The sequence below is a fragment of the Saccopteryx leptura genome, chromosome 6 (genome assembly GCF_036850995.1).
Source record: "Saccopteryx leptura isolate mSacLep1 chromosome 6, mSacLep1_pri_phased_curated, whole genome shotgun sequence".
NCBI lineage: Eukaryota > Metazoa > Chordata > Mammalia > Chiroptera > Emballonuridae > Saccopteryx > Saccopteryx leptura.
In genome coordinates, this window is record NC_089508.1 from 24,321,340 (window position 1) to 24,336,989 (window position 15,650).

General features: G+C 44.3%; 1 protein-coding gene across 1 annotated transcript; it reads left to right on the forward strand.

The window, feature by feature from the left end:
* The first annotated feature begins 3,027 nt into the window (after positions 1–3,027).
* On the forward strand, positions 3,028–13,837 carry NOXRED1 (NADP dependent oxidoreductase domain containing 1). The gene is made up of 6 exons (XM_066343530.1): positions 3,028–3,182; positions 5,321–5,526; positions 10,661–10,841; positions 11,437–11,588; positions 12,248–12,467; positions 13,380–13,837. Exons 1-6 carry the CDS (start codon positions 3,028–3,030, stop codon positions 13,555–13,557), a joined length of 1,092 nt encoding a protein of 363 aa, XP_066199627.1. The 3' UTR covers positions 13,558–13,837.
* Positions 13,838–15,650: the final 1,813 nt, after the last annotated feature.

Here is a 15,650-nt window from a genome sequence, read left to right on the forward strand (position 1 = left end):
GGGAAAGGGAGAGCGGAAGGCGCAGGAGGATCCGGGGAAAGGCAGAGCGGAAGGCGCAGGAGGATCCGGGGAAAGGCAGAGCGGAAGGCGCAGGGGGATCCGGGGAAAGGCAGAGCGGAAGGCGCAGGGGGATCCCGGGACAGGCAGAGCGGAAGGCGCAGGGGGATCCGGGGACAGGCAGAGCGGAAGGCGCAGGGGGATCCGGGGACAGGCAGAGCGGAAGGCGCAGGGGGATCCGGGGACAGGCAGAGCGGAAGGCGCAGGGGGATCCGGGGAAAGGCAGAGCGGAAGGCGCAGGGGGATCCGGGGACAGGCAGAGCGGAAGGCGCAGGGGGATCCGGGGAAAGGCAGAGCGGAAGGCGCAGGGGGATCCGGGGAAAGGGAGAGCGGAAGGCGCAGGGGGATCCGGGAAAGGCAGAGCGGAAGGCGCAGGGGGATCCGGGGAAAGGCAGAGCGGAAGGCGCAGGGGGATCCGGGGAAAGGCAGAGCGGAAGGCGCAGGGGGATCCGGGGAAAGGCAGAGCGGAAGGCGCAGGGGGATCCGGGGACAGGCAGAGCGGAAGGCGCAGGGGGATCCGGGGACAGGCAGAGCGGAAGGCGCAGGGGGATCCCGGGAAAGGCAGAGCGGAAGGCGCAGGAGGATCCGGGGAAAGGTAGAGCGGTTGCAGGCCCAGTGGCTGCCCCACAACCGACGGCCACCAGCAGACACCAGAGCGCCCGCCCTCCCTCACAAGCACAGACAGCTGGCTGCCACCTCGCTTCTACCCCCAGATCTTGCACAGAAACCTCTCCTGTGGCACACCCCGACTGGAAACAGACAGGAGGGAATTCTGGAAAATGTCAGTCGGCCTAGCCACCTACATGGTACAAAGCCACAGGTGCTGGATCCCCAGTTTTGAGATTGTGGAGGGGAGGGTGGGCCTAGCACCCACGCTTCTGCAGGTTAACCTGTGCTGCAGGGTCATGCCGAGCTGGCAGGCTTTGTGTTCCTCTCTCCTTCCGAGCAGGAAACATCACTTGCAACGTTAGATGGGACTACCCACTGTTTTGGTCTAAGGAATGTTTCTTGATGAAATTTCCATGCTCTTCACTTCACATGCTGGAGACTGCTTTTAAAGAGATCGAGAGAGTGACGTAACAACCCTCCCATAAAAAGCCAGACATGTGATTCCATTCATGTGAAATATCCAGAAATGGTAAATCCATAGAGACAGAATGGTGGTTTTCAGGGGCTGGTTGGGGGTGGGGAGGACTTGTGGGGGATGAAACTGTTTTGGAACTAGAAAGGGGTGGAGGGCACACAACACTGAATGTACTGACTAGGTTATGTGGTTATGTGAATTCCACCTCAATAAAAATGTTTAATTTAAATGCAGACTAGGAGATGAGTAGTTTTTTTGTTTGTTTGTTTGTTTTGTGATAGAGCCACAGAGAGCCAGAGAGGGACAGATAAGGACAGATAGATAGGAAGGGAGAGAGATGAGAAGCATCAATTCTTTGTTGTGACACCTTAGTTGTTCTTTGATTGCTTTCTCATATGTGCCTTGACCGTGGGCCTTCAGCAGACCGAGTGACCCCTTGCTCAAGCCAGCGACCTTGGGCTCAAGCTGGTGAGCTTTGCTCAGACCAGATGAGCCTGCACTCAAGCTGGCAACATTGGGGTCTCAAACCTGGGTCCTCCACGTCTCAGTTCGATGCTCTATCCACTGTGCCACCTCCTGGTCAGGCTGAGATGAGTAGTTTTGAGTTCTGGTTGCACTTTCTCCATTATTATAAAATAGAGTTGAATAGCACTGATTTTTTCCCAGCTTTATTGAGGTATAACTAAAAAAATATACATATTTAAGGCATACAACATGATAATTTGATACACATTGTGAAATGACTACCACAGTCAAGTTAATTAAATCATCTTTATTTTGTAGTGAAAACACATAAGATCTACTCAGCAAATTTCAAGTACACAATACAGTATTATTAACTATAGTTACTATGATGTACATTAGATCAGTGGTTTTCAACCACTGGTCCACAGACTGGGGCCAGTCCGCCAGAAATTTTGTGCCAGTCCACAGTGGGCTGGTGCTTGAAAACACTGCATTAGATCTCCAGAACTTACTTGTTGATTTCTTGAACATAAAAAGAAGGGTTTGGAAAATAACTCCATGAGTAGTGCTATGATCTGAATGCTATCCCAATCTGCTAAAATATCTAGAAGTCCAGAACCTTCTGTTGGGAAAAGGAGGATCCTGCCCTGCCCTGGTGTTGTACTTCTGGAAGCAGTGAAAGGAATTTGGGTCCTCACACCGAGGGTGGGGAAAAGCTCTCGGTGAGGCTGGCCCCTTTAAGACTGAGACAAGTCATTTGGTAGCTAAGGAGTCATAATGACAACTTTATTGGGTAGTTCTCCCTGGAAATTAGTTCTTACCCTTGAGGACCAGATGTAATGAAGAGTAGAGCCATCTTTTCAGTTGGGTTAGTGAGAGATATATGTAAATGGGTTTCTATTTTGGTTTCATTTTCTAAAATCTAGATGTCCCTGCTCTAGACAAGAGACCATGATAATTAGTCTGGGCTCCTTTCTACTCTTGGGGGAGGAGGGACAGAGAGTTGAGTGAAAGGAAACATTTCTTTGAAATGCTGTCTAAAGTGTTCAGTCCTATTTCTAAAACAGGAGGGGACAGGAGGGAGAGGTCCTAGCCCAGCAGCACCTGTGAAACTCACTGCTAATGTAAACACATCTGCTGGAAGAAGTGCCCATGGAGGAAATTACTTTGGATTTTTGTTCAGGTTTGTCATGAATCCAGGTAGTCTTGATTCACGGGAAGTCAGTGCTTAGGAATTCTCCAGGACTCACACTGAAACCAGTGGGTGAGAGCTGCCAGTTCAGAACCGGGAGGAGAGATGCTGAAGCCCCCCGCCATGAGAGCTTGCGACTGGGTACATACACCCTCCTACACAGACTGTTCTTCAGGACAGGGAGTCAAATTGCTTGCTATTTCTTGCTGCAGGAGACGGTGGCATGGAAATGGACATGCTAGATAACCTTGAGTCCCTGCAGTTCGAGCCTGGGATTAAAGAGGAAGACCGCTGCTGGCTGTATTTGCAGGGTCGTTATCATGGACTGATGATCAAGGCCTGTGCCCACGCAACCTTCTTCTGCAAGCTGCTCCATCATCTGAGGTAAGTGAGATCTCCAGGATCAGGCAGACTGAGAAGAATCTCACTGCAAAGAATCCAAGTTTTGGCTCTAACTTTTTACATTGGAGGATAGCTTTGGTAAGTATCCTTTCATTTTCCAACCCACAGTCTGTTACTTCAGGTCTGAAAACACCAGAGAAATTCAGACTAGGGTCTCTGAGCTGAGGTTCTGTAATAAAGCAGGGACTAGGTAGTGATTTCCTTTCAGTGGGTGGACTGATTAAATAATCCGTTCACTCATCCATCTATTCATTGATTCACTCATGGAAATGACCAGCTCATCTTCCACAGCTACCAGTGACTTGTCATTGCATGAAAATGGGGTCAGTTCCTCTTTGTGGGGCTAGTACTGGAATGCTCTCTCACAGGAAAGCCATCTGGGACTTCGGGGGTCCCTGTGGCCATATGGCTTGCTTGAAACCAGGAATACTGATTTGCAGAGAAGTTCGCAGTCTAGTCCTGGCTTCTGATATGTTTGTATAATGTGGCTTCAGACACTTAAGTAGAAGTCGTAGGAGAGCCAGTATCTGGATTCTGTAACTCTAGGTCACTTGGAGTATTTGATCCCCCGACCCATTCAGTCTACTTCTCAGTTTGCTTTTCTCTGAAATAAGATGAACTCCTTGTTGACGGAGCCAGATCTGAATTGAACATGTTATGGATACAGCATATACCCAAGAAGGCAGGCAGCTCAAAGAGCTTGCTGATTGGCTGACTGATAAGGATATACAAACCTGTTGGTTGAATCCAAGATGAGTGGTGAAAAACCAATAATATAAAACTTCCAGGAGGCATTTTACATTTGAAAGGCTCAGGCACTGGGAGAAAATGCTCTTCTTCCAACCAAGAGAGAAACATGAAATCGAATGTGGCTTCTGATGCTTATGTGGAAATTCCAGAGCTTTCATTTTAATTTATTTTAGGTTTTGGAGCTTTAATTTTTATTGTTTTTTTCTTTTTCTTTCTTTTTTTTTTTACAGAGACAGACAGAGAGTCAGAGAGAGGGATAGATAGGGACAGACAGACAGGAATGGAGAGAGATGAGAAGCATCAATCATCAGTTTTTTGTTGAGACACCTTACTTGTTCATTGATTGCCTTCTCATATGTGCCTTGACCGTGGGGCTACAGCAGACCGAGTAACCCCTTGCTTGAGCCAGCGACCCTGGGTTCAAGCTGGTGAGCTTTTTGTTCAAACCAGATGAGCCCGCGCTCAAGCTGGCGACCTCGGGGTCTCGAACCTGAGTCCTCTGCATCCCAGTCCAACGCTCTATCCACTGCGCCACCGCCTGGTCAGGCTGGAGCTTTAATTTTTAAAAACTCCAATTTTCACAGAAATACAGAACAAATATAAGGTTGTCAGATAACAACATAAAACAATGCCTTATTAATTCTGAGGTCAGAATTGATCTTGGGCCAAGGAAATACATCCAGAAGCAATAGTAAGTGAACCGTGAACCTCTGGAAAGAGAGGGCTCAAATCTTTGACCCTCAATTTCTCAGGTCTGTTTTCCCTTATGATAAACCATTTTCTTTTATAAATCATATGTTTGGGGGAAAAAAGCAAGCAAGCAAGCAAGCAAGCTTAGTTACCTGGTTTCCCGGATCTGTGCAGAACTGAAGCAGCCGGCAGGAAAGAATAGGTGTGTGGTAGGAGACAGGTGCACTCATCCTGATGGCAGTGAAAACGGACAGCTGTCTGCACAGGAAGCAGGGAACAGGCCCTCAGGGCTCCGGGATGATGTATAAATGTGGCCATTCACAACGGTGGTCCTGAGTCAAAAAATGGTTTAATATTCAGACGTTGCATTTAAGAAAGGAAGAAAATGCACAACACACGTAATAACCAAAAAAAGTTTATTTATAAATGTTTTAAACAAGTTTTTGTCCTTTACAGGGGTATGCTTTACTTTGCAGAAAATTCACTCAGGAAGAGCATTTCATTTCCTAAGGGATGCTGCTCAAGTGGCACATAATTGGAATGCCTTATCTCTGAACTGCTTACGGTGTCACCAGGCTGCGTATGAGGAAGTTAGAGCAGAGAACGTCAGAGGTCGACTGTGAAGAAGAGCTCCAAAGTGAGCATGTATTTACGTACCTATCTGTGTGTTTATTCTCCAGAAAGTCATTACATGAGAAGCAAACTTCTAGAGTAGCAAAGATCCATAGGATCGGATTGCTTCCCAGCACTCCCGATGAAGATGGGTTAAACGTGGGCATCATCGGCGGCGGCCACCTTGGGAAGCAGCTGGCTCGTGTACTGCTTCAGCTTGTCCCCATCCCTCCTGAGAGGCTGCAGATCTCTACTCGGAGGCCAGAGGCTTTGGGTGAGAAGCAGTGGGCCGTAGAAAGGGGGCTTGGGTGTGCTGTTTAGGTGCTGACTAGGCCATTGTGAAAGGGCCCCTGGAAATGGGAATCCTAGCGCCTGACCTGTGGTGGCGCCAAGTGTCAACCTGCAGTGCTGAGGTCCCCGGTTTGAAATCCTGGGCTTGACCAGTCAAGGCACACAGGAAAAACAACTACTGTGAGTTGATACTTCCCACTCCTCCCTCCCCTAGCCCCTCCCCCTCTCTCCTTTCTCTAAAATCAATAAATAAAAATTTTTTTTTTTAAAAAGAAAGAAATGGGAACCCTTGCATGCAGCATGCTGAGTTCTCAGCTTTCCAGTCTTGAGAAAAGCCAGAAAGATGGTTTTTAGTTTAACTTGTTCTTTAAAACAACTTCCTTCTCCACTTAGATGTTAGACGATAGCCCTCTCTCCTTCCGTGTGCCCAGGGGGGTGAGAGTTCTACTGGGTCTTTGATGTACAAAAGCTTTCCAAAAAGAGTTCAGATCTAACTGGGCCAGGCTAAGTCGGGTGCTTGTTAAGCAGTTCCAAACATTTGGCCTTTTTTTTTTTTAAACATAACATTTCCTGAATTTTTAAAAATGTTTTCTACTGATTCCATTTACTAACTATGGTGATAGAATCAGAGCAGTTCCTTCCAGGAAGATTGCGAATAGGCCTGAGGGAACTTTCTAGGGAGATACAAATGTTCTAGATCTTGAAAGGTATGGTATGAGTTACATGGCTGGATGCCTTTGTCAAAATGATCAAACTGTATACTTTAGATTTGTGTGTTGCGCTCTATGTAAATTATGTTTCAAGATTTTTTTTATAAATGTAAACTATCACATGCATATTATAGAAAATTTAGAAAATTACTCCGTAGAAAAGTAAATAATAGCTACCTATAATCCCCTTACCTGGGATTTCATTTCCTGTTTTCTTCTCTGATTATATGAGATTATATCAGTAATCGATACTATAAAAAGTTGTTTATAGTCTTCTTTTTCACTTAATGTATTATGATAATCTCATATTATTTAACATTCTTCAAAATCATGATTTTAAGGTTATATAGTATTACAGAGTATGGCTATATGATAATTTATGTAACTGCCTTCTTGGATTTCCTTGTACATAATTTAAAAATGAAGTTACTAGGTCAAAGAACAGGTGATAGCTTTATTAAGATATAGTTTGTAGAGAATAAACTGCACATTTTGATGTTGTACAATTTGATGTTTTGAGATGTGTATACATGAGAAACCATCAACACAGGTAATGAACTTCTCCATCACCCCCCACAGTTCCCTCCTAATTTCTATCTCTACCTTCCTGCAGCCCCCCCCCTCCCCCCCCAGGAAACCACTGATCTGTTTTCCTGTCATTATTGATTAGTTTGCATTTTCTAGAATTCTGTACAAATGGAGTCAGTTTGTACTATTGTTTGGTCTGACTTCTTTCACTTTGCATAATTATTTTGAGATCTATTTGAAGATCTATGTTGTTAATACTCCAGTTTATCTATTGATCAGGTCGTTCCCAGTTGTAGGCTATTAAAATAGTAGTCTGGACAAATGCTTTAATTTTTCTTGGGTAAACGTGGGAGTGGAATAGATGGGTCATATTATAGGAATATTTAATTTTTAGAGACACTTCTAATACATTTTTTTCAAACTGGCTTCCAAAATGGTTTTAAGGTATAAACTTTTACTAGCATTGTGTAAGAACACCCATTTCAATACACTTTTTAAAATTCTGAGCTTTTTAAAACATCACTATTTTAATATGCCTTTAAATTTTCTCTTATTTTTAAATTTTTTTATAGGGACAGAGAGAGAGTCAGAGAGAGGGATAGATAGGGACAGACAGACAGGAACGGAGAGAGATGAGAAGCATCAATCATCAGTTTTTTGTTGCGACCCCTTAGTTGTTCATTGATTGCTTTCTCATATGTGCCTTGACTGCGGGCCTTCAGCAGACCGAGTAACCCCTTGCTGGAGCCAGCGACCTTGGGTCCAAGCTGGTGAGCTTTTTGTTCAAGCCAGATGAGCCCGCACTCAAGCTGGTGAGGTCGGGGTCTCAAACCTGGGTCCTTCCGCATCCTAGTCCGATGTTCTATCCACTGCGCCACTGCCTGGTCAGGCAAATTTTCTTTTATTTTAATATGTCTTTCACTGACCATTAGAATAGTTGAATATTTTTAATAGGTTTATTGTTATTTTGTGTTTATTGAGTTCTTTTTGTCTAATTTTTCCATTGACATGCCTGTATTTTTCTTATTGATTTATATATAAATATTCTTTCAATATTAAGGAAATCTTAAAAGTTGATCATTCAAGGCAAATTTTGAAAAATCTCATCAATAAGACTAGTATATATTTCAATAAAGTACATATAGTCTTATTTTATTTATTTTTATTTATTTATTTTAAGATTTTATTTATTCATTATAGAGAAGAGAGAAAGAGAGAGAGAGAGAGAGAAGGGGGGGAGGAGCAGGAAGCATCAACTCCCATATGTGCCTTGACCAGGCAAGCCCAGGGTTTTGAACCGGCAACCTCAGCATTCTAGGTCGACGCTTTATCCACTGCGCCACCATATAGTCTTTTAAAATATATTTTTTAACTTATTGATTTGAGAGAGAGAGAGAAACACTGATTTATTGTTCCACTTACTTATGCATTCATTGGTTGATCTTGACTGGGACTCAAACCCACAACCTTGGTGAATAAGGATGACGAACCAACTGAACTATCTAGCCAGGGAAAAGTATATACATTCTTTTCTTTCTTTCTTTTTTTAAAAAGACTTTATTTACTCATTTTAGAGAGAAGAGAAAGAGACAGAAAGAGAGAGAAGGGGAGGAGCAGGAAGCATTAACTCCCATATGTGCCTTGACCGGGCAAGCCTAGGGTTTTGAACCGGTGACCTCAGCGTTCAAGGTTGATGCTTTATCATATGTACATTCTTTGGGAAGTAATATGCTTATTAATAATAAAGTCACAGTTGTAAGGTATTTTTCCCCGCCGAGAAAGAAGGAAGGGGTCGGAGCCACAAAGTGTGGAATAATAAAAGGCTTTATTGAGTACAGAGCGCGCATCCTGCCCAACGAGGTTCCCTGGCCCCGAGGAAAGATGGAGGCCAAGGAAGTTGCAAGTGGTGACCCACGTGGGAGATATTTAAAGCAGGGGTCCCCAAACTTTTTACACAGGGGGCCAGTTCACTGTCCCCCAGACCATTGGAGGGCCGGACTATAAAAAAAAACAAACTATGAACAAATTCTTATGCACACTGCACATATCTTATTTTAAAGTAAAAAAACGAAACGGGAACAAATATATTTAAAATAAAGAACAAGTAAATTTAAATCAACAAACTGACCAGTATTTCATTGGGAACTATGCTCCTCTCACTGACCACCAATGAGAGGTGCCCCTTCCGGAAGTGTGGCGGGGGCTGGATAAATGGCTTCAGGGGGCCGCATGCGGCCCGCGGGCCGTAGTTTGGGGACCCCTGATTTAAAGGGTCCCTAGGGTGGTCGAGCTAATATGATGTGGTGAAATCTCACTGGCTGGCAGACGTCACTGTTTTCAAAGGGTTCCTGGGAAGTTTCTTTTGGCGCATTTGGTTGTGGGCGGTCCTAGCCAAAGTTCCTGGGCCTGAACTTTCCCCATTATCCACCGACCTTACAACAGTTTCAGAATATCACTGCCTGTTGTGTAAGGAAGCAAAAATTCAAAATGCTGAGCATCAGCTTCTATATACTTTTGAGAACCACATATGAAAGAAGAATGGATGTGCATGTTTTCTAAGCTTACTCTATAGTACCCGGGAGTGCCTGCGTACCTGAATAACCTCCACACCAAATTTATCATGTACTCTCGGTAGGGAAGAAGTGAACTCTCAATGCCTACTCATACTCTCGTTTCCAATAACATTAAAACATATTACCAAACGTGACTTTACATTTTTACTTTTGAAAATACGTATTGCAGTAAGTACAACCAAGTGATTACCAAGGGGTGTTTTTATGCAACTATATATTTATCACGTTTTTACCTTATAAATATCCTAACATTAAATTGTATATACTTTACAGAAACTATTTTCCCACACTCCTCCCAGCTATCCTCTTCCAGTCTTAGTCTTTCCTACCAAATCAAGGCTGTGTAATTTTGGCCCAGTTATATAACTTCTTCAAGACTGTTTCCTTGTCTATAATATAGGAACAGTACTAATCTCTGCCTCATTAGGTCCTTAGAGGATCCCCTTAGGCCAGTGGTCCCCAACCTTTTTTGGGTCATGGACCAGTTTAATGTCAGAAAATATTTTCACGGGCTGGCCTTTAGGGTGGGACGGATAAATGTATCACGTGACCGAGACAAGCGTCAAGAGTGAGTCTTAGACAGATGTAACAGAGGGAATCTGGTCATTTTTAAAAATAAAACATCGCTCAGACTTAAATATAAATAAAACGGAAATAATGTAAGTTATTTATTCTTTCTCTGCGGACCAGTCCGCGGCCCGGGAGTTGGGGACCACTGCCTTAGACAATGCGTATAAAATACTTTGTATGGCCTGACCTGTGGTGGCGCAGTGGATAAAGCGTCGACCTGGAAATGCTGAGGTCGCCGGTTCGAAACCCTGGGCTTGCCTGATCAAGGCACATATGGGAGTTGATGCTTCCAGCTCCTCCCCCCCTCTCTCCTTTCTCTCTGTCTCTCTCTCCCCCTCTCTCTCCTCTCTAAAATGAATAATAATAAAATAAAATACTTTGTACGTTATCTGGCACATGATAAACCTTCAGTAAATCGGAGCAGAAGGCTCCTTTCAGAACCCCCCCCCCCTACACACACACACACACACAAAATCTGCAAACCTCAGGCATTTGCTATAAGGATTGTAATTGCAATCTTGTCTTGTAATCTCAGGCACGGCTCCTTTGGCACCAGCTGCTTTAGCCATGGGGTAGGTAGGGCATTGCTGTGTGGCTTTCAGAAGGCATGAGGGAATCTCTTCTGACTTATGTGACCAGAACTGAGATAAAATCATTGTCTTCTTCTCCCTCCAGTTGATGCTGAGGTCCTCATACTCTGTACTGTGATCTTTCTCTCCTCCTTTATTCCTCCCAGATGAGTTCCAGAAACTGGGAATCAAGTGCTTTTACCATAACTCTGATCTGGCGAGCTGGGCCAACGTGATATTCCTCTGCTGCCTGCCTTCTCAGCTTCCCAATATCTGTGTAGAAATACAAGCCAGCTTGGCGAAAACCTGCATTGTGTACAGCTTTGTAGCTGCCGTCCCACTACTCAGGTATCTTGTTATGGGGAGCACAGACTGACAGACCTGCCCTGGCTCCTCAGCTCTGGCTTCTGCCTCCCACCTCCACCCAGCTCCTGCCTGTTGGAGGTGGTCATTCCCAGGAGCAGGGAGGTGGAAGCCGCTTCAGCTGCAGAAGGACCCAGCCAGCCTTTCTAGTTGTGGCTTCCTCACTTCCCTGCAAACCACACCTGTAGGTGAGATGTATTCCTTGCTGTGCAAACATTTCCAACTGCAGGAGAGCACTGCCTCCCACTACCTGAAGTTGGCTCACGTTCCCCGTGTGCATCGGTGAGAACGGAAACAACCACCAGTCAACAGCATAAAGAGTGACTGAGAGCATGTGTCAAATGTTATTTTTGTACCCCTAATGTCTAGGCCAGTGCCTGGCAAGTGATAACATCAGTAAGTGTTTGTTAGGCAAATGGCTAAACAATACAGCTGAGGAGCTGTGCCCTCAGTGCTGTCCCACACCGGTGCTGCGCGGGGTGGGGAGGGGACAGGATGTCTATTCTTGCGAACTCAGTGGGTCATGTCATTTATTTCGGTCCTGGCCCTGCACTCCCTATCTTGGTGGCTTTACTTTCAGGTTGAAAAACCTACTGAACCACACCAATATCCTGCGGCCTCAGTACCAGTTTGGTGAAGGTTTTGACAACATCTGGGGAACCAATAAGGACATCACAGATGCTCTTCAAGATCCTGTGCTTCTTCTGGCTAACTGCCCCTACAATCCTGCTGGTAAGGCCTCACTCTAGTTTTGGCACGCTTTCAAAAATTACCTTCCCCTTGGCCTGTTGCTATCTTATTAGATTCCTGTGTGTGTGTGTGTGTGTGTGTGTGTGTGTGTGTGTGTGTGCGCGCGCGCGCGCATGGCATGCGGGGGAGTACAAACTAGATACATTCCCAGCTATTTGTTTTGTACAGAAACAGCTTTGGTGGCAAAAAGCAGTCTTTATTAGGGAAATCTGAGAAGTCTGCTTCTTTGGACTTTTTAAAGATGACTTGGAAATGATCACAGGGGAGAGCCTATTTAAACAGGAGGATGCAGTGTCTGGGACTGAGTGGTTCTCCCTGCTCCAATCTTGCAGCGTTCCTTAGTCCCTTATTGGCAAGGACCATCCCAGAAATTCCTAGAGATGCTTTTGCTATTAGCAATGCCCATATTAGTTATACCTGTCGTGCCATGGCAGGTTCAACATATGATGTGTTATCAAGATCACAAACAGGGTTCTTGAAACAGGGAAGGGGAGTGTTTGCTTATCTTGAAGTTCATATGACCAATCTGTCTTGGAAGAAAGGTGGCTGTTCACTGTCTGGGGTCTATTCTTGGCTCCCTGCAAACCTTTTTGGTGGCGCTAACGGGTCTTGAACAGGTCTTTCCCTTGTCATTGATGTAGGTGGAATAATCCTGAATAGCAAGTGGGTGGAGGGAATACTCTATGCAGCCCTAAACACCTGCACAACAGAGGCCATGCCCTGCTCACAAGCGCTGAAGCTGCTGAATGAGCTGTTCTCTGCGCACTTCGAGGACTGTGGGAAAGATGGAGTGTCTTGCCCAAATTTTCAATTACAAGACTTTGTCAGCAGAGTCTATGCTCGGTCCCTGTCTCATAAAAGGTACAGTATAATGCTGGCCATTCTCATTGCTCCCACACTGTTGTCTTTGCAGCTGCTTTTTTCCATTCATGTCATCTTTGAAAATTTATAAAAAGAATACGTTGAGGATGGCTCCCTGGAGCCTCTACCCCAGGCACTAAAAATAGCTCATTGGTAGCAAGTGGCCCCAGATGCCCAAGATGGGGATTGCTGGGTGGATCCTGATGGGGGCACATGTGGGAGTCCATCTCCTGTATTCTCACAAAAAAGAAAAGAAAAAAATATATACTGAAGAGGGTGTCAATGTCACTATTATAATCATTCTCTAATTATGAATTCCTCCCAAAACACACTTAGAGAAATGTACATAAGAGTGAAAATGCATCAGAAGCACAATTAAATCCACATATTGAGTAGTTTCAGTTGAATTTTTGATTTAACTATGAATTTTAATTAGTTTGATGTAGAAATTGAAGAACCTATTTCCCAGTGGAGGAAAATTTTCTTTTTTGTTTTGTTTTAGGTGATAGGAGGGGAGATAGTGAGGCAGACTTCCACATGTGCCCCAAACGGGATCCACCTGGCAACCCCATCTTGGGCCAATGCTCCAGTACTGAGCTATTTTTAGTGCCTGAGGGCCTTGCTCCAAAGAAGCGATCCTCAGCACCTGGGACCTCGCTCAAACCAGTCAAACCATTGGCTGTGGGAGGGGAAGACAGAGAGAAGGGGGAGAGGGAGGAGGAAAGAAGCAGCTGGTCACTTCTCTTGTGTGCCCTGACCAGGAATCGAACCCAGGGCCTCCATACACCAGGCTGACATACTATCCACTGAGCCACTGGCCAGGGCTGAAAACTTTTGTTAAAGAAAATGTTCACAGCTAAATCAGATGTATTGAAAAGACAAAAAAGTAACAATATATTTTTTTCATGCCAGGCCTTTCCCTTGGTTCGATCTGATTGCTGTACAACTCAAAGACACTCCCTTTAGCAACCAGCGCTTAACCAGTACTGCTTTCCAGAACCACCTTACCCATCTATACTGTGGCTTATTTGGCATCTCCCTAACCAAAGAACAGCAGCCAGTGGTTCCCACAAGCTCTCCATCCCAATGAGAGAAGAGACCTCAGGAATCACAAATCCTTCTCCGTCTACATTGGTTGTACCCTGATCATCACAACTGACAGTGGGAAGGCATGTGACTGTATGGTGTTTGCCATACATTAGGCACTAAGGAATTAGAAAATTATACTGATGGTCCTTTAACACGTAGACTAAAACAAGTCGTCCTTTACATTGGCATATATGTGTTTATTTGGCTTTTGGAAGCAACCAAATGAAACTACATAACTCGGCATACTTAAATAAGCTGCTTCCCCATGAACCTTGTTAATATAAATTCTCTCCTCTAAAAGCTAAATTTAAGAAGGTATAATATCATTATTAGCTTCTTTTCCTATAGCAATATGTAGCTGACAAATGATACAGCTTCATTTTCCTACCATGTTAGAGAAATAAAATATGTGGTAAACAATTTATGACTCATTTCATGCTTATTTCAGCTATCTGTGATTGTTTTAGGACTATCGTATTTAAAGCTGTTCCCATTTAAAGCATTTTATTTATTTATTTTTTTACAGAGACAGTGAGTCAGAGAGAGGGATAGACAGGGACAGACAGACAGGAACGGGGAGAGATGAGAAGCATCAATCATTAGTTTTTCGTTGTGCGTTGCAACACCTTAGTTATTCATTGATTGCTTTTTCATATGTGCCTTGACCGCGGGCCTTCAGCAGACCGAGTAACCCCTTGCTGGAGCCAGTGACCTTGGGTTCAAGCTGGTGGGCTTTTTGCTCAAACCAGATGAGCCCGTGCTCAAGCTGGCAACCTCGGGGTCTCAAACCTGGGTCCTCTGCATCCCAGTCCAATGCTCTATCCACTGCGCCACCACCTGGTCAGGCTAAAGCATTTTAAACCATACAAACATTTAAAAAAAATTGTTTATATGATTTACAAATTTTTTTAAAGTTGATTTTAGATGGAGAGGAATGGGGAGAGAATGAGACAGAAACATTGATCCATTTCTGTGAGTGCCCTGACCAGGGATTGAACTTGCAACCTTTGCATACCAGGATGACACTCTACCAGGGGTCCCCAAACTTTTTACACAGGGGGCCAGTTCACTGTCCCTTAGACCGCTGGAGGGCTGCCACATACAGTGCTCCTCTCACTGACCACCAGTGAAAGAGGTGCCCCTTCCGGAGGTGCGGTGGGGGGGCTGGATAAATGGCCTCAGGGGGCCGCATGCGGCCCGCGGGCCGTAGTTTGGGGACGCCTGCAACCGAACTGTCCGGCCAGGGCACTGGCATTTATATTAAATGGTTAATAATTTTGTAAAATATAGATCTTATTTCTATAGTGCAAATTTATTTCATGTTTTGCAAATACTTTTCTTAATTGGTTTTAGAGAGAGGTGAGAGAGAAAAACATTGATTTGCTCTTCCACTTATTTATTGCACTCACTGGTTGATTCGAAATTGCAACCTTGGCATATGGAGATGACAATCTAACCTTAACTGAGCTACCTGGCCAGGGCTTGCAAATACTTTGTCAATTGTAACACAGTAGAAAACAACAGCAGTGACCATCAAGTTGAGGAAGGATGACAATGACCATGACCTGTCATTGAACAGAACCATTGTGTACTAACTGCTAATGTGCTTTTGAACAAATCCATTCACTATATAAGTAAATCACCATGGTCCTAGGTTAATTATTTACATTTTTCTTTTTTTGTATAATTATGAGTTAGACAAACTCAATGGTACTGAATGACTTGAGATAAAATTTTGTTAGTCCAATTTGGGAAAAAAATAGGTTCATCACCAAATATTAACACTCGGTACGAATACTAATTTGAGGCACTTCTTTGGCTATTCATTCAGGTGTAGGGAACTGGACAGGACACATGCTTGCCTCTGGATCCCAGCAGCCCTGAAGTGGTTTTTCAGACTAAGAAGTGAGAGTGGCAAGAAAAAGAGCAGTTAAATCTCTGAAACTAGAGAAGAACTGGAGTTATTCAAGCAACAAGAAGTGTTTTAGAATATTTTTAAAAAAATATTTATTGATTTTTAGAGAGAGGGGAGAGAGAGAGAGAAGGGGAGGAGCAGGAAGCATCAACTCCCATATGTGCCTTGACCAGGCAAGC

What these genes read in the sequence shown, in the direction of transcription:
- NOXRED1 (XM_066343530.1), top strand. Translation starts at nt 3,028, where the DNA reads ATGGACATGCTAGATAACCTTGAGTCCCTGCAGTTCGAGCCTGGGATT. An exon ending in TCGGAGGCCAGAGGCTTTGG is followed by an intron (nt 5,527 to 10,660) that starts GTGAGAAGCAGT and finishes TATTCCTCCCAG; the next exon opens with ATGAGTTCCAGAAACTGGGA. An exon ending in GCTGCCGTCCCACTACTCAG is followed by an intron (nt 10,842 to 11,436) that starts GTATCTTGTTAT and finishes CTTTACTTTCAG; the next exon opens with GTTGAAAAACCTACTGAACC.